The sequence below is a fragment of the Mesocricetus auratus genome, unplaced genomic scaffold, assembly GCF_017639785.1.
Source record: "Mesocricetus auratus isolate SY011 unplaced genomic scaffold, BCM_Maur_2.0 Super-Scaffold_100033, whole genome shotgun sequence".
In the NCBI taxonomy this organism is placed as follows: domain Eukaryota; kingdom Metazoa; phylum Chordata; class Mammalia; order Rodentia; family Cricetidae; genus Mesocricetus; species Mesocricetus auratus.
In genome coordinates, this window is record NW_024429213.1 from 11,207,225 (window position 1) to 11,225,566 (window position 18,342).

Consider the following 18,342-nt stretch of genomic DNA (forward strand, 5'->3'; position numbering starts at 1 on the left):
GATCTGAGCCACCACCGCCCAGCTGAATTCAACTTTTTTACATTCCACATACAAATGAGATCCTGAGGTATATGTCTGTCCTGTTCATGGTTTATTTCACTGAACATATAATATTCTACATTATGGTGTTGTCCCAAATGCCAGAATTTCTTGCATATTTACACGATGAATAGTATTTCAGTGTGTGTATATATATGCCACGCATCTTAATCTAGTCATCTATTGATGAACACTTAGGTTGTTTCCTTATCTTGGCTTTTGTGACTGATGTCTATCATGATGGCTAGACTACCATATTTTAAAAAAATCTTCTGTTAATCTCCATACCCTGGCTTGGTTTTTGTAATGCATTTAATAATATGCTAGCAATAACATGTTTTAAAACTGTCTGTCTTATTTGCAAGTCTGTTTTGAGGAATCTGACTACTCACTCTGACTGAATGATAGTTAAGTCAACATTGGCTTGACCTGAGTAAAAACTAAACAGAAATATATATATATATATATATATTAGAATTCTGTTGCATTGTGTTTATTCTTGTTATTTGAGGTAATCACTGTCTAAAATGACAGCTTTTATTTAATTAGTCCAGTGTTACCTGTATTTAATAATAACTGATATACATCACACTAGGGGGTGAGTACTAATTATAAAGGATGATAAACAGAAGGAAATTGATTTACCATATCTATTAAACATTAATTTTTACTAGGAACATACTAAATGTCACAAACTAATACTTTTCTATCATAAGAAAAGAATTAAGGTATATATTCTGTTGAGGTAGATTTATGTATATATTTTTTCAGTAGTGACATGGTCATAGGTCTGAAAATCACAAGTTCATTCCAACTGATTTCACTTTGTGATATCTGAAAACATGGACAAATTTCACTAAATAACTTTCTAGCAGGGTGAACTTGTTCATACATAGTTCAAAAAGTGAGCACATTTTTTCCAGAACACATGATAAAAACTGTACATTTCAGAGTTTTGAGTTGATAAAGAAGATTATTCCACAAGGATTGAGAATTTGTGGGCAGGCTGGCTAATTAGTTGCTGTATTAATATAAGATACTAATGGTGTATTTCACTACACATAGAAAGAAATTCATCTTTTCAGTTTTTGTGTGGAACAAAATTTTGGTCCATTCTCCTATTTCAGAGATATAAGACTGTCTTCAACTTCACAATACATGAAAAATACTCTACAAATGGGAATTTATTTCAGTTGTCTTCAAATTTTTAGCTAACTTTCAACATCGGGCTGGAGAGATGACTGAATGGTTAATAGTGCTTACTATTCTCTGAATTCTGGTTTTGTTCCTAGCACACATATGGTCACTCAAAATGCCTGTAACTCCAGTTCCAGAGAATGTGATGTGCTCTTCTGACTTCTGCAGGCTTATGCATGTATATAGTGTAGGCGTCTTGTCAGTGAACTTGTAACGGTGGCCACACCACAATGTGGTGCACAGACATACATTTAGGTGCAAACACATACACATAAAATTTTAAGATATTCATAAAGAATTTTAAATATATTAAAAAGAATATAAATCTGTAACATATGCTTATTTATAAAATATGAGTTAGCATAGTAACATTTATACAACAAAGCATAATAAAAATAAAAGGTAAAATGTAAGTAATAAAACAACAAAATACTAAAAAAATAATTTACAACAAAATACTAAAAAATAATTTCTAAATGTGCAAAACATTTTGCTACCTAAGAAGTTTCTAAAACAGAATGCTATTTATTTCCTTCTACTGGAGTCCTAGTTAAAAGTATATAAAACTATATACAATATCTCCATGCTAGTAAGTCATTCACTAGACGACTTTGGTTCATACTATTTATGTAGAAAATTAGACTTCACATAATAAATTTGGTTATGCATTTGGCTCTGCTAATATTAATTAATGATAATATTAACAAACACATGGTATGTATAAGCACTGATGCTGTTGAGAAGAAAGGCTTTGACTAATATTTATGCAGTTCCAATATCAACTGAAAATTTCTTATGGAAATCTGTCTTAAATAGACACATGGCAGCATAATCTTAACCACTTCACATTTAGGGTAGATTTAAAAATACATTTTCTTCTAGAATATAGTCTAAGTAATGTATGATTATAAATGACAAACTCTTTTGACTCCTTGTGTTATGATAACACATAACCATTGTATGAGACTTCCTCCGACATTATTTTTAAAGGAAAAAAAATGTTCGGTTGGAAAACACTCCCCCTTCCCCCGGGTTTCAGGGAATATAGGAAATGTGACTATAGCTGTTGGATTTTCATCTGCCAACAACAGGAAAACATACTCATGGGCTCATTTTAAGGCCGTACTCTTGACATGACATTTAATCTGTCTTCTGGTTATTTTTGGAATACACAGAAACTGGCTTTCTGTCCATAAGGATTCACTGCCCTCATTCTTACTATCATCCTCTGAAGGATTTTGATATGCAGTTTCTTCCTGATGTCTATGAAAGGAAGCAGAAAAGAGGACCAATGCCTTTTAATGATACAAAAATTATAGCTTCTAGATCTGATTACTGCTCTTTCAAAAAGACAGGTTGGAGGGGGTATGGAGTCTTCAGGTCTTCCTAACATTTGTTCTTGTGTATTTCAAACCCTATGTTAACACAGAGGGTACATGTCTTGCTGTTGAGATTCATTGTAAGATGCTGATAATGATATTTCTCCACTGATAGAAGATTTGAGTATAAAGGTACAATTGTAAGACAAATATCATGTTTGGCTATCTTTTGGTCAAGCCCTTTAATTTATAAGTGTATATACAGTAGATACCATTCATTTTTCTTGTAGAGTGTGAGAGACATAAAACTCTATTTATTACAGAAGGCAGATTTTCTGTAGCATCAGCTGATAATGTTGCCCTGACTCCTATGGCCCAGAAATTGTACTAGCAACAACAATTCACAAATACACTTTCCTGATCAAACAATCCTTGTGTCCTCTGGTTTTGTTTTGCAGTAAGGAAATCTAGTCTCTTCACAAATACTGAAATGGAAGATCCCATTGTAGTCATTACAACTACTACACTAAACAGAGTTCTCAGAACTTGTCTGTTTAGCATAACTAAAGCTTTATATTCATATTCCTCATTCTCCACCCTCACAACCATTTCTGCAATCTCTGATTCTCCAAGTAGGACTATCTTCAATGTGATGTGTATGTGAAATTACATAGTAGTTGTCCTTCTGTGACTAGCTTAACTTACTTAGTGTGAGGTCCTCCAAAACTTACTTTAGAAAACAAGCAAGGGTGTTTTCTGCCTCAGCATGCTTATGTTAGGTCATAAATAACCATTAACCTGAATCAAGACAAACTAACCTTAATAATTAGTGGGAAATTAATATTATTCTGTGACTTCTAAGAAATCATTGCCAAAGCATTAAAAGTTCTTTTATGTCCCACCATAATCGTGGAGAGAATTGCAAAAACATCACAGCAGATGCATCTTTAATGCACTGCAATTCTGAAGGAAACAGTGAAACTTGCAATGCTTTGTTCCTTTGTAAAATCCATCAAGAGCAATTTTCACAGTGCTTGATTTTTTATCATATATCTTCCCAAACACAGCAAGGCTCTCTTCTATTCTTTGAGGAATTGCCATATTCTTTCCTCAGATTGGATTAACTTCTAATGGTTTATCCTTTGCACTTTCAATGTTGTATATTATCTCTCAGAATTCTTTAATAACAAGTGTGTAGTGAGTATCACTTCCTCATAGACAACTTTGTTCTTTCCTTACAACCATTTTCTGCATTTATGTCATTAAGTTTCTCTGGCTGTATAATTAGTGTCTTTCAAAATATAGGCACAATCAACAATTCTGTAGCCAGTTGTTTATTCTACAATTTAATATGGATTCAACTCAAAGACTTGTGAGGCATTGAGAATAATTAGGATATTGCTAAAGCTGAAACTCCCCTAGGACTCAGCTTCTCTATGACAGGATTTGGTCTACTGAGAACAATGAATGGGCATGTATTCAGAAATGAGCATACATGCTAAGTATATCTCTTAAACTGAGGTGCCCAGACCTAAACAAACCTGATGGGAAAAACGGGTGGCATCAATGTGTGCCCACAGCACCAAGATGAGTTTTAAGGATGGTAATAGAGACCCTTAAATTCCCTTTGGACAGAAAAGTTGCCATAGTTCTCAGTGCCAAAAAGTGTATATAAATAGACATGCTACATTTTGAGACACCAATAAGGGAGGGTTTGACCTATTGGCTAGAAAAAAAATTAAGATTAAATGCACCTCAATCTGTTTATACCATTGAAAATTCATTAGAGTAGTCATTACCCTTTTGAATTCTATCCAGGAGGTGGAGTAGGAAATGTTAGCTTGGGAAAGAGTTGTTTTTCATAGATATCAACAACTAACCAGGAAAATTTATCATTAAAAGGAAAGCAAACACAATGGTCTTAGTTTAATTCCTATCCTGTTTATTATCAACTCATAGAACATGCCTTGGCTACAAAATGAAATTGCCACACCTCTTCCCTAAGCTAATAAAAATTAGAGAAAAGTACAAGAGCTCCACAATTGGGCCACATTGAGAAAACTCACACACAAACCTCTTTTTTCTTGGTCCTTGTTAAACATTGTCCTGTTTGGGGTGATAAAAGCACATTCTAATTAGCCATATAAAGGGACTGGCATAAAGTTCCTAATCTCCAATCAGGCACAGCCTGCTCTAGCTCAGGAGAACTGAAAGCAAGGCACGAATCACTCTTTGTAAAAAGAGAGGTATTTTAATTTGGGTTTAGTGGGTGGTGGAGAGGTATGTGCATGGAAGTATAGGTTCCTGCTTGGGGTAGGGGCCTTGGATCCCCCCACCCCCACTCCCGCCCCCACCCCCTGGCTGGAGTTATGTGTTCCTAAGCCACCAGATATCTGTGCTGGGAACTGAACTGAGATCTCGTGCAAGAGCTGTACAGGCTCCTGACCACTGAATCATCTCTCCAGTCACACACAAACCACTCTTCATTTTTTCTCATGAAGAATTACCCTTATTGTGCTACAGTATACAAGAAAGAAACTAAAAATAAGCAAGGCACCTCTCAGATCAGAAACAAACTACATTATCATTCTCAATTTTTTAGAAATATATTTTATTTATCTTATTGAAAAACTGGGCCAGAACCTTGTGCATGCCAGGAAAGCCCCCTGCCAGTGAGTTACATCTACAGTTCCACATTTTCATTCTTCAACTCACATACAACAGAAAGAATACAACATTGGGGCAAATGAGAATTGTGGACAGATTTCCCATCAATGATATCAAGGTGACATGTGTACCAGTTACCTGTAGTTGGGCTTTACTTAATATTAGATTCATAGACATGAATCTAAATGTATTGCACCTTGTAAATATATACAAATAGTATGTGCCAATTCAAAACTAAATTCAAATAAGATTTTAAAACCAATTTGCAGTCTAATTAGAGCCAGAACCTTTGAGAAATGCATAATTAGTTCCTTAAATTACATGATTTGAAAAAATAAATGAAGAGCTTTCTTAAGCCCAAATCACTAAATACTAAGAATTTCAGTAGAGAGTCACATATGAGCTTTACCTAAATATCTTTCTAACTAGGAAATGGAAGCGTATGGGCTACTGGCAGAATAAAATCTTTCATCACTACACTCTGCATTTTCCAATTCTAACACATTAGTTGTGTGTGGGGGGGGCTTGGATGTGTTCTCTGGAATAATTGTATTTCATTGGAATAGAAACTGCTTGATTTGAGTAAAATGTGTTCAGTTAGGAAATGACTTTTTTTACACTTTTTTATTATATATTTAAATTAGGAACAAGCTTGCTTCCCATGCCATTCCCAGATCTCTCTTCCTCCCCTCCATGCCCACTCCACCCCCAGACCCCCCGGGCCCCCACCCAACCCCTACCCCATTTCCCAGGGAGGGTAAGACCCTCGCTGGGAGATCTCTAGAGCCTGTCATTTGTTCCGGGGAGGGCCCAGGCCCTCCCCAAAGTGTCCAGATTGAGTCAGCATCCCTCATTGTGGGATGGATCCCCAAAGTCCATTTATGTGCCAGGGATAAATACTGATCTACTACCCAAAATCCACATAGATTGTCTGAGTCTCCTCACTGACACCCACATTCAGGAGGTCTGGATCAGTCCCATGCTGGCCTCCCAGCTGTCGGTCTGGGGTCCAAGAGCTCCCCCCTTGTTCAGATCAGCTGTCTCTGCTGGTTTTGCCAGCCCATTCTTTGCCAATTTGCTCATCGCTCCTCTCTCTCTATCACTGGGTTCCATGGGTTCAGTTCAGTGTCTAATTGTGGGTGTTTGCCTCTACTTCCATTAGTCACTGGATGAAGGTTCTAGGATGGCTTTGGCATCAACTTCATTATCAGGAATGGGCATTTAAGGTGGTCTCTTCACTATTGTTTAGCTTGCCAGTTGGTGTCATCCCTTTAGATCACTAGAGGTCTCACTAGTGCCAGATCTGTCTTCTAACCTATGACTTCCTCTTCCCCCTATTCTACTCCCCACTCAACCTTCCTGTTTTTTTTTTTGGTCTTTTGAGGCAGGGCTTGTCTGTGTAGCTTTGTAGTCCATGCTGGCCTCGAACTCACAGAGACCCTCCTTCCTCTGCCTCCAGAGTACTGGGATTAAAGGCATGCACCACCACTGGCCAACTCACTTTCTTTCTTTATAAGGCACATTAGAAAGCAGTCAAGGGTTTTTATTTTCACAAAACTCCGGAATGGATTCCATTGGTGTGAACAGATAACAAATTGTTTTCCAAACTTAGAAACTTTATCATTAGCAGTTGTAATAATTTTTAATACAATTATTTGAAACCTTCTTTCTTGTTGTTATATACACATGTGTGCCATAACTTATTGTTGATAAAATTCAATGACAATTTCTAAAAACATTTTAGAACATCATTATTGAAAAATTGTGGAAATTCTTTGAGCACTGAAGAATAGAGACCTGCAGCAATTTTGTGTGGACCTATTACTAAAAGCCTGATGACTTTTCTTAACTAGAAACACTAGAATGCTTCCATTATTTTCATTAAATTACTAAATGGCAGATGGGGGTGGGGAATCCACTATTGGCCAAAGGAGAGCCTGTTATCCCCATTTCAATTTGGTTCTACGCCTTACATATGGTTTTCTGAGATCAGAATAGGAAAGCCATTTTAAGGTATTTTAATTTTTTATATTGAAACACAATCAAAATCCTTGATGCTTGTCTCTCCTCTGTGCACTGTTTGTGATCACTTTATCTGAGTGTCTGTGTGTGTGGGGTGAATGCATGTATGGGATGAAGGAAACATAATGAGTCACGTGAGTCTTTGTGGAGGTCTGGAATGAAATACCCAAAAACCAGTCACCTCCGGCTCCAACCCATAACCTCCACAGAATTGGCTAGCTTAGCTCAATATTCTTTGAAGAAATTTCTATTTGAAAGATGAAATTGAAGTGCACTTATAAATTGGTCTTCTCTGACAAAGAAAGAGATTTTTAGTGGTTTCTTTAAAAGCTATAAGTGGCTTTCCTAACTGGCAACAAATCATAGAACACTATTATCGAAACCCAGCCAGGCTCCACAGCCTTGGGCATGAGATGGAATGCCTGATGATTTGCTGTTTTCACCATTCTCGGTGTCTGAGCCTATTGATTTTGAAAAAGAAACGAAAAGAAAAACATGAATTGCCTAAAACTGATTGATCCAGGTGTCTGTGTGGATGACTTCAGCATTACTTCAGCTGTTATTTTCTTATGTACATTGTAGTATGTGACTATATACTTCTGTTGAATCTCAGTTTTGCGGCACTGCCAAAATCCTAACCACACATTTCCTGTGAGACTCTAATGGTAAATTCATATGATCATGGACCCTCCACTTTCCCCAGTGATGGAAAAAAGAGAAAGAAGTCAGATGATGGCCAAAAATCTAAGCAAAAGGTGTAACAGTGAATACAGGGAGCTTTTCTCTGTTGTTAACGAAACTTGTCAAAGTGTGAGAGACTAGTAGTTTGGAATTAATCTATATGGGGTGTAGTATGCCTAAATAATTAAACAGGAATGCCAAATACACACACTACATGAGCGTACCCCACACAAAGCATTTCAGTGTGTGTTCATAGCCTTTGTGTCATTGGGATGAAACAGATAATATAAACAACTTAAGGGAAATATCGTTTTGTTCAGACTTCCAGAAAGTTCAGTTCATTGTGTTGGAAAGGATGGGTCAAAGAAGAGCAACTCACATTATGGTGGCCAGAAAGCAGGAGAATGGGAAAGTTTTCCTAATGAGTTAATTCTCTCTGACACACCTATAGTGCTGTGCTTTACTCAAATCCTAGATGCTCCTCAGTGTGGCTAAGTTGAAGAAATTAACCATCACATAGCATTATCTTATTTTTGATAAGACATATACTATTCAGTTTTTCAAAAACCTAGCTGACTTGTATTCAAAAAGCCAATACAGATGTGGGCTAATTTAGCTGATCTTTGCTCCAGATCCTATTTGGTTTTAGAAATGGCTAACTAGGAACTTTAGAAAAGCAATGTCCAGAAGACAATATTAGTCCCGAGGCTAGTACATATGAATAAGAGAATATCAGCACTGGTCAAAGAAGACAAGCATTTGGGACAGGTTTTACTTATAAAATTCAACCTGCAGACTTTTATGATCCCTCATGGGAGGCGTCACTGAGGAGTGGATGGGGGGAAAGGATGGGGAGTTGGTGGGGGAAATAGAAGGACAGGAGGGAAAGGGAGCTGGGATAGGTATGTAAAATAAGGTGGTTTTTACTTTAAATAAAAATTAATTTAAAAATTCAACCTGATATTAGTATAAAATTTGAGTATAAAATTTTATGAGTATAAAATTAAAGCAGCATATAACCTGCTAAAAAGGACATATGTCTAAGTTCTAAGCACTGGTTATTTATTCACCATAGTATTTTCAGTTCAGTGATTTTTCTTTGTTGAAAACCACAGCGTAAAGTGGAATCACCCTTTTATCTAATGTTACTCAGTGATGTGGAATGAAAAACAGAGAGCACTTATCTGTTATTTTACAGGTTTTGCACAAATTATCTCATTGATTATCACTAGAGTATGACTTCATGTGACTGAAATGAAGTATCTTATGTCCTAGTTAGGGTTTCTATTGCTGTGATGAAATACCATGGCTGAAGCAACTTGGGGAAGAAAGGGTTTATTTAGTTTATGCTTCCACATTGCTGTTCATCACTGAAGGAAGTCAGACAGGAACTCAAACAGGGCAGGAACCTGGAGGCAGGAGCAGGTGCAGAAGCCATGGAAGGATGCTACTGACTATATTGCTCATATGGTTTTCTCAGCCTGCTTTCTTACAGAACCCAGGATCACCAGCCCAGGGGTAGCATCATCCACAATGGGCTAGGCCCTTCTCCATCAATCACTAATTAAGAAAAAAGCCATGCAGGCTTGCCTACAGCCCCATCTTGTGGAGACAATTTATCAGTTGAGGTTCCCTCCTTTCAGGTAACTTAAGTTTGTGTCAAGTGAACATAAAAGTAGCCAGCACACCTTATGTGCCATTGCATTTCTAACATAATGCATACTTAATGAACCAAATTGGTACTAAATAAGTATTTGTTGAATGAATGATTGTCCCACCCTCTAATATGGAGCATATATTATATCCTCATCCATTTTATAGTTGAAGTACATTGCAGAAAAAAAGACAGTCAATTAGTATTTCTGCCAAGCCTGGAGAGCAACTCTATAGATTCCAAAACCTCAGGGCGAGAGTATACATTTGGGAATTATTTCTGTAGTTGCTAAAACCTGAGGATTTTTTCCAGGTGCTTTTTCAGATTTGTTTATATGATGGCACTAGTTAGTAAGACACTACAATCTCTGGGCTCCACTTATCCTATCTATAAAACAAGACAATGCATGATTAGATGATTGAGTTATCAGCTGATCTGATAACATGAGATTAATTTACAATATCATGTATAATATTTTTTCGTCTGAGAGCCATATAACGAAGAAGGGGTTTGAAGATGAGGCCATTGAACCTAGATCTATCAGGTAGTTGAGAGCAAGGAAACCCAAGCATCACTGTCACACATACATTTATTTTTGTTTGTTTTACTGTGTTGTATAGCCTTGGCTGTCCTGGATCTCACTCTGTAGACCAGGCAGGCCTCAAGTTCAAAGAGAACTCTGCCTCCTGAGTGCCAGAATTAACTGCACGCAACACCACTGCCTGAGTGTCGATATATCTCTTAATAGGGGGGAGAAAACGGCCAGCTGGAACCTCCCCTTAGTAATCCAGGGATGTTGTTTCACTGGTAGGTTTAGATTGTTAAGTGGTTCTGAGGAAATTCTGATTGTCATCAGACAACTTTTCTAGAAGCTTTCTGGTCACCAGGGTTTGTACCTCATGGCTTTGCTAACCAGCTAACTCCCCTCCCCTCCCCCCTTTACCACTGGTGCAGTGCATGCCAACTTCAGCCATGTGCTCTGTGGCTGGGAGTGGTCAATGGATAAGCTTTTGTACTGCACTCATTGAAAACAGGCTCTTTTGCTGTACATAGCACCAACGATTTCAGAGATGAATTTCAATTTTTTTTTACTTCACTTAAAAAAAAGCCATTGTAGATACTGGTAGCCCCAGATACTTAAGCTTTATCTGCAGCAGCTCTGTAAGTATTTGCTTCAATTCCATTTGCAGCTTTTTTGTCTTTCAAGGCTGAATTAGTCCCGACACCCTAGAGTGACATATTGTTTTCCAGAAAAATCAAATAAGAGTTGAAGGCCCTTGTAAATTACTGCCTCTAGTTTCCTTCAGTCAGTAGCAAATTTAGAATGTACTCAAATAGGAGATGTCAAGAACATTTAGTCTAGTGTACTTGCCTTGGTTAGCATGGTATAATTCAACTGCATAGTGATGGAGAGATGAAAACCCAGTTAGAATTAGAGGCAGCTGTCTCATGCAACTGTTAACTATGGCACTGCATTTACTCAGCAGAAGGAAGCACTGTGTGCACTCCCCTGCAGAACATAATTCCAGGGTTCAGTACTGACCAGCTCCCATTCTCTGTTACTTACCAGAAATTTCGAACCACAGAATTGTGACCCTTTCTAAGAGTTGCATTGTTGAAGAGGATCCTCAAATTAGACAGCATCTTCCTTTGCTAGTGCAAAAGAGGAAATCTCTGCTCTGTAGAGCTCCTCGGCCAGGCAGGCAGTGGGGCCACTGGAAAGCTGAGAACGATTCAGTTGCAGAGAGGGAGCAAAGGTCCTAGCACCCTTCCACTGCCTTATCAGATCAGCCTGCTTAGGATAGGGCAGGGCATGGTGCGGGGCCACTTGGACTTTAAGCCTAACTCTGGCATTGTTTTTTTAAAGAAAGAATCCTAACTCTTTCAGAGCCCAGCCTCTTCTCTTTTTTTCAGTATGTATTTATGCTGTCACTTGCTTGTATAAAATCAGTTGACAAGTACCCATTGAGCATACAATATATGCAAGGCACTGCCGTGCTGGATGCTGTGAAGGTACACAGAAATAACACATTCAGAAAATGGGAATTGTCAGTACAAAACCCCAGATGGAGATATGACAGCCCTGAGTATTTCTGTTGATTTCACTTTCCTACCTGGCACCCCCATCCCTTCCACAAAAACAGATATGAAAAAGGGCAACTTGAAGTTGGGTTTCCATGGCAAAAAGCTAAAGAGGCATAGAGGTATAATAAAAAGATCTCAGTCCCAGGGTTCCTTTTATGTCTTGCACATTATAGGTCTTTAATAAATCAGTATGAGCTTCCATTGAGTAGCAGTGCCTCCCCCAGCAACTCCCCAGGTCACTGAGGTCCACGGCTTGACATCCATTCCTTTATCCCTAGCTTGAAATTTACACGTTTTAAATTCTCATCTGTGTCACACAACAGGGTAGACTAGAATTTCAAAAGAGGAAATGATCCCATCACTGCAGAGCTTAAGATTTCAAAAATGTTTCCGGCATTTGTAAATACTATTCCTAGTACAGTCCCATATGAAAGGTCCAGATAAAGTTGTCCTGCATAACACACAAGAGGGAAATCTTTAAGCTAGGAAGGGTGGATGACAAGGGAGGAGGGAAAGGGGCAGGTGCCTCTTCTTGTCAGTTCATATGACTTAGCACCCCACCCTGGTATGCACCTGCTGGAAGTCTGTAGAATAATACAAGTAAATGTCACTTGGAGGCCTGCTATGGCTACTTCCAGAGCAGAGATGGTTATGCGATCATCATTGATATTGCCAGGGAAATAATCTTGACACTCTTCCCTTCTATCTATGGAGAATGATTTTGGATAGACAGAGAGAAAACTGAGCTTCCAAACTTCTTCTATATCTTATGTTCTGGAAAGAGTACTCCAGGTAGAACCGATTGTTTGTAAATGTACAGGAAAGAAGGGAGAGAGTGAATGTGCCAAGTAGAATAGACGACCGCGTGTTTGCAAAGATGGTAAAGCACATTTGAAGTAGAAAGGCGGGCCAGCTGGGCAGGGCTCAAGGACTGAAAGTATTCTCATAATACAGGGAGGGGAAGTGCATTCATGTACAGACCCTGAAGAGCACATGCTGATAGGAAGCTCACAGCATCACCCCCATATTGTTAGGAATTTGTGCTACTGAACAAACAGCTCATATGTGAAATGTTTGGGCAAAAGGCAAAAGGCAAGACAAGTAGTTTTAGACTAGAGAATGTGGGCAGCATTTCAGAAAGTTAGCCACCAGCCCTTCTACTTGTAAGGAAGTTGAAGCCCAAAGTCAGAGAGGACTAAGAGAAACTGAAGCTACCACAGAGTCTTGGTTAGAGGCGATGCACCACAGTTGAGAGGGTACTGAAGTCTATTTCATTGAATCTCAAAAGGTAAGCTGTTTCAGTGGAATGGAGAGGTACATCTCAACCAGCCCACTTCTTCTGATAGAACTGTACATTGGGTTTTGTGTTGTTGTTTCTTTTGTTTTGTTTTGTTTTGACCTTATAGGCTTTTGGGTTTGTATTAGTTACTTGTCTCATTGTTGCTGCAAAACACCAAGAAAAGATAATTTGAGGAATAAAGGGATGATTCTGTTTCACAACTTGAGGAGGATAATCATCATATGGTGAAGATGACATGGCTACCCGAACTTGACGTAGCTGGTCATATCGCATACACAGTCAGGAGGCACATCTCCTTCTCTCCTTTTTATTAACCTGGAACTCAAGTCCTTGGAATTGTATTGCTCACATTCAGGGTGGGTCTTCTGCACCAAATAACTTTTTAGAAATTTCATCTGAGATTGGTTTTCATGGTGATTGTAAATCCTATTAAGTTGATAATCAAGATTAACCATCATACTGGTCATGCTCAGAACTCACCCATGCATACTTAGTGATCCCTCCATTTCTCTGATTTAGCATCAGCTGCCTTCTTTGGCTCCCTACCTTTCCATTTTCAGACATTTATTCATTTATGTCTACCACAAAAAAAGAAATAGTCATGCTAAATCCTGTCCTTGATGAGCTCTGAGAATACAGTGATAAACAGGGAAGGTGAGTCACTATGTAGACTTCATGATTTGAAATGATTTAAGAATACAGCTTCTGTCTCTGTACATATATCCTAACTGAGCCCAAGTGACTTGTCAATTGTTCTTTTGCTCCAGGACACACGAGACACCCACTTCCCTAGATTCAGCTGGCAACAGTGTGGTATAGGATGAGTTTCCTAAAAGGTATTATTGATCTTTGATGGTTACAAGAATTGGGGGCTTTCCAGAACTTAAAAGAACTATAGAAGATCATACAGCAAGGTAAGGAAGGTGATTGTAGACTCAAAGGAAGGAACAAGTGGCACACATGGGTAATTACAAATGAACACACCAGGATCACACCACCAAGCATACCAAACCAAGATGTACGTGTCCTGTTTCTGTCCCCCTATGGTCTCCTTCACCACACTCACAAATATTATCCACTTTGTAGTTTAAGATTTCTGCTTGAAAATACATTTCCTATTTTTCTCCCTGCCCCCTTTATGAATAGTTATGAAGTGTGTTCAACAATGCTCTTAACAGTCTTCACTGGAATTCATTTAATTTCCCTTATAGTACATGGCAAGTTGGTCATCAGTATACCTAGTTTAGGTGGCTTTCATGATTCATTTTTCTCTCTGTCCTGCTCCTGCTTTCAAAGATTTGTACTGGACACAAGCTAAAGTCATCTGAGGGGAGGGAACCACAATTAAGAAAATGCCTCCATAAGATTATGCTGTAGGCAAGCCTACAGTGGTACTCAAGCTGTGGGTTGCAACCCCTTTACTAACTTCTATCTTCAAAAATATTTACATTAAAATACATAACAATAGCAAAATTACAGTTTTAAAGGAGCAATAAAAATAATTTTTATGGCTGGAGGTCACTACAACATATTAAAGGGTTTCAGCATTAGGAAGGTTGAGAAACACTGCTTAGTGATTGATGGGGGAGCTCGCAGTCCATTGTGGTGGTCCTGAGTCCTACAAAAAAGCAGAGTGAGCAGCACCCCTCAATGGCCTCTGCATCAGCTCCAGCCTCCAGGTTCTTGCTGTGTTTCAGTTCCTGTCATGACTTGCTTCAATGATGAACAGCGATATGGAAGTGTAAGCCAAATAACACCCCCAACTTGCTTTTGTTTATGGTGTTTCATCACAGAAATAGAAACCCTAACTAAGACAGGTTTCTTTCTTGGTGTCTGCTTTCTGATTACATCACCTTCCTCTAAAGGTTAGAGTTTAAAGCATCCTATCTTGGACTTTGAGGTTATCAATGTCATCATCTTGGTCTCCTATACCTGCCACACTCATTCTCAATTTTAATGAGTTGGCTTGAGACTGCTGGGAAATGCTTAATATCTACTTCTTTCAAAACAAAATGTTATGATTCGTACCACTCTCTTTTTGTGTCATATGAATATTCCTAAACAACCAACTTCAAGCTATGAATGTAACTTCAGTAATTACAGAGTTTGGAAAAACTGAGTGGAAAAATATTTCCTGCAAGCTGCTGTAAGTAGGCATCAGTAGTACACTGCTGCTTACAGCCAATTTCTACCCTTTGTCCCAGGCTTGGAAGATATTACTAAAGTTACATTGTCAAGGACCTTGAAAACCAGGTGAGGAAGTAAATGTAATCTGTTGTCCAGGAAAGATTGTTAAAGTTTTAAATCTGGGATAGACTAGAAGACATACATCATTATCTTCATTGTGTACCAAAAACACCAATCTGGTACTGTCTTTTGAGATATGCTGTAAGGAGAAAAATGGAAGCAAAACATAAAGTGGTTACTGTGGAGTAAGGAGGAGGTGAACATATGAAGGGGCTGCAAAAAGAAATATAAAATAAGAGGCTTGGTGAGATACAGATGTAGAGATTAGAACTCATCTTTGTGGAAACATGATCAGATATTGAAGGAAGGGATACTGAGAAGTTGAGATGACAAAATTTCAAATCTGTACTATGATGTTTGAATCTAAAATTACAAATATCTCCAAATTAGCACTAGACATATGAAGAATGCTCACTTTGCTGACATTTTCAACTTGTAACACTCAGGTATGAACCTGAAGTGTTTTTGTGACATTGCCATTATGTTTCCCTAGTCAAATTCAAGCACCAAAAAGGGAATGAATGTGAGCTTGGTGAGTTTGTCTCAGTCCCATGAAATTCTGAGTCTGCATCTAAAGTTCTGATTTTGTGTGTGTGTAACCAGTTATAGAGCTTGGAGTAGGTTTAGTATGCTTGCTATATATGAGACAGTATTGAATAACCTGATGTAGTTTACAAAAGGAAAGAGTTGCCCATAAAGATATCTCTGGTTAAGTGCACATATTGTTCTTTCAGATAACCCAGGTTCAGGTTCCAGCGCCCACATGATGGCTCCCAACCATCTGTAACTCCTGTTTCTGGTGAACTAATGACCTCTTCTGATATCCAAGGGCACCAAGCATGCACATGCTATACAGATGCACATACAGGCAAGACATCTATACACACAAGAAAATCAAAACAGATAGTTTTAAAAGTTACATTACTGTAGTGATACGTTCTGATTTATTTCATTGTGTTACTAATAGCATAAATAATTTTATAGCATGCTCTCTGGAAGCTTTATGATCTCTAGAAATCAGGGCTAGACAGATGGATCAGTGATTAAAAACATGCCCTGCTCTTCCAGAGGACCCAGTTTCAGGTCCCAGAACTTGCTTTGTATGGAGCTGCCTCTAAGTTCAGGTTCAGGAAATCTAACACCCTCTACTGGCATCTGCAGGAATACACACACACACACACACACACACACACACACACACACACACACACACACAGGCACACACAGGCACACCCATGCACACATAAACATGCACATGACATACATTCCCTACATGCACATATAATAATTAATACTTAAAGAGTTAGAAATCACAGCATTTTCTACAGTACACGTCTAGATCTTAAAAGTTTTGTCAAATTGTTGAGGGTGATATACCTTAAGCTGGATTTGAACAAAGAGGGTTTGTTTTGGTGTCTGAAATGAGCACATATCATGTGAGCAGGAGGGGAAGCAGCCTTAGAATGGGGTTGTGATAGGCAGCATTAGAAGGAGGACATGAGTCTTAGCCATTCATGACCTTATTAAATTTCAGTACCAGCCAACCTCATGACCTTCCCTACCACTGAACCCCCTTGCAATGTAAAATAATAAATGTCTTTACTATTAAAGCATTCTGGACTTGAATGTTTTTTAAATTGTGCCCTGGTAGTCAAATGCTAACAACACAAAATTAGCTTAGTGTTTGAAGGTTTATTTTTCATAGAACAATACAGAAACAGCAAAATCCTTCCAAGAGGTGTGGATTCTGCTTCAGATTCATATATATTGGTTGAATGATCTTGAACAAGTAAGTTTCTTCACTTGAAAATGGAAAAGAATATGTAGGCAATTTTATTTTTGTTTAAATTAATGTATTTGATCTTTAAAGATTTGATTTTTTAATTATGTGTTGTGTGTTTGTGTGTGTGCGATAGTGTGCATTTGTGTGTGGTATGTGCATGAGCAAATATGCAGCACCCATGGAGGTCAGAAGACAGTGTTGGACCTTCTGAATGTGGAGTTACAGATTGTGAGCTGACTAATGTGGATGCTGGGAACCGAATTCGGATCCTTTTAAAGAACAGTATGGACTTTTCCTATCTCTTGTTTCTGTCTCTGTCTTCTCCCTCTCTCTTCTCTTCCCCCACTCCCTTACCTTTCTCCCAATAAAACTTCCCACTTAAAAAAATAAAGAACAGTATGTATTCTTAACCAGTAAACCATATCTCTGGCCTGATATATTCTATTATTGATTAAAATTGTAAATTAGTATATCATAACCTTAACTTTGTTCTGTGTTTACATGCATTTTAAGATCTACCTACATTTGAGAGTAGACTATTGAAGTACCCCACTATATAATTGTGTGAATTGTACAGATTGGATAACCACCACTGCAACCTGGCTACAGAATAGCTCTAACAACAGAAGACTACCTTTTAAATGAACGGGTAATCACATTCCCTTCTCTCCTAAGTCATGAAATAGTAATCTTTTCTCTCTTCCCTATAGTTTTGCTTTTTCATAATGTAATACAAACAGAACCATACAGTATATACTCTTTTGAGAGTGGCTTCTTTCAATCATCATAATGCCTTTGAGATTTATCATTTATCCATACTATTATCCTGTCACACTGTGTTCCTTTTTTATTAAACAGTATCTTATTGTGTGGATATATCAGTTTATTTCACAATTTCTTACATTGAGTAACATTTTGGTTACCTCTTGTTCAGGGAGCTTCTGCAAACATCTATGTATAGATTTTGGTAAGAATATAAATATTATCTATGTAGGATAAACACCTACAAAAGAAAGGCTTTATTACACAGTAGACATGGACTTAACTTTTGAAGAAACTGTCAGTGCTCTCTAGGATGACTGCATGATATTGCAGTATCATAAGGAATACAAGGAAGGTTTAGTTGTTATACATCCATGTCAGCATTTGGTATTGGCAGCATTTTTCATGATCACTATCCTAAATGGTGATAATAATTTCCATTTCACTAAAGGATAATCATGTCAAATGTTCTTTCCTGTGATTGGCTGTCAGCCCTCTATCTCTTACTGAGAAATATAGGTTAAATCTTTTTGCCTGCTTTTGAAAACTGACTTGTTTGTTTTCTTAGTGTACATATACACGTGTG

At 38.0% G+C, this 18,342-nt stretch overlaps 1 protein-coding gene across 2 annotated transcripts in view; it reads right to left on the bottom strand.

Moving 5' to 3' along the window:
* The window catches only part of Otc (ornithine transcarbamylase), a 103,085-nt gene that overhangs the window by 59,331 nt on the left and 25,412 nt on the right, over positions 1-18,342 (bottom strand). Inside the window, exon 1 of one of the 2 annotated variants that reach the window (XM_040733692.1) lies at positions 11,147-11,309. The exons of the other annotated variant lie outside the window; for it this stretch is intronic. Within the exon in view, the coding sequence (XP_040589626.1) occupies positions 11,147-11,223 (77 nt within the window). The 5' untranslated portion in view covers positions 11,224-11,309. Of the gene's footprint in view, positions 1-11,146; positions 11,310-18,342 lie in introns of those variants that run through there. 2 annotated transcript variants of the gene reach the window in all.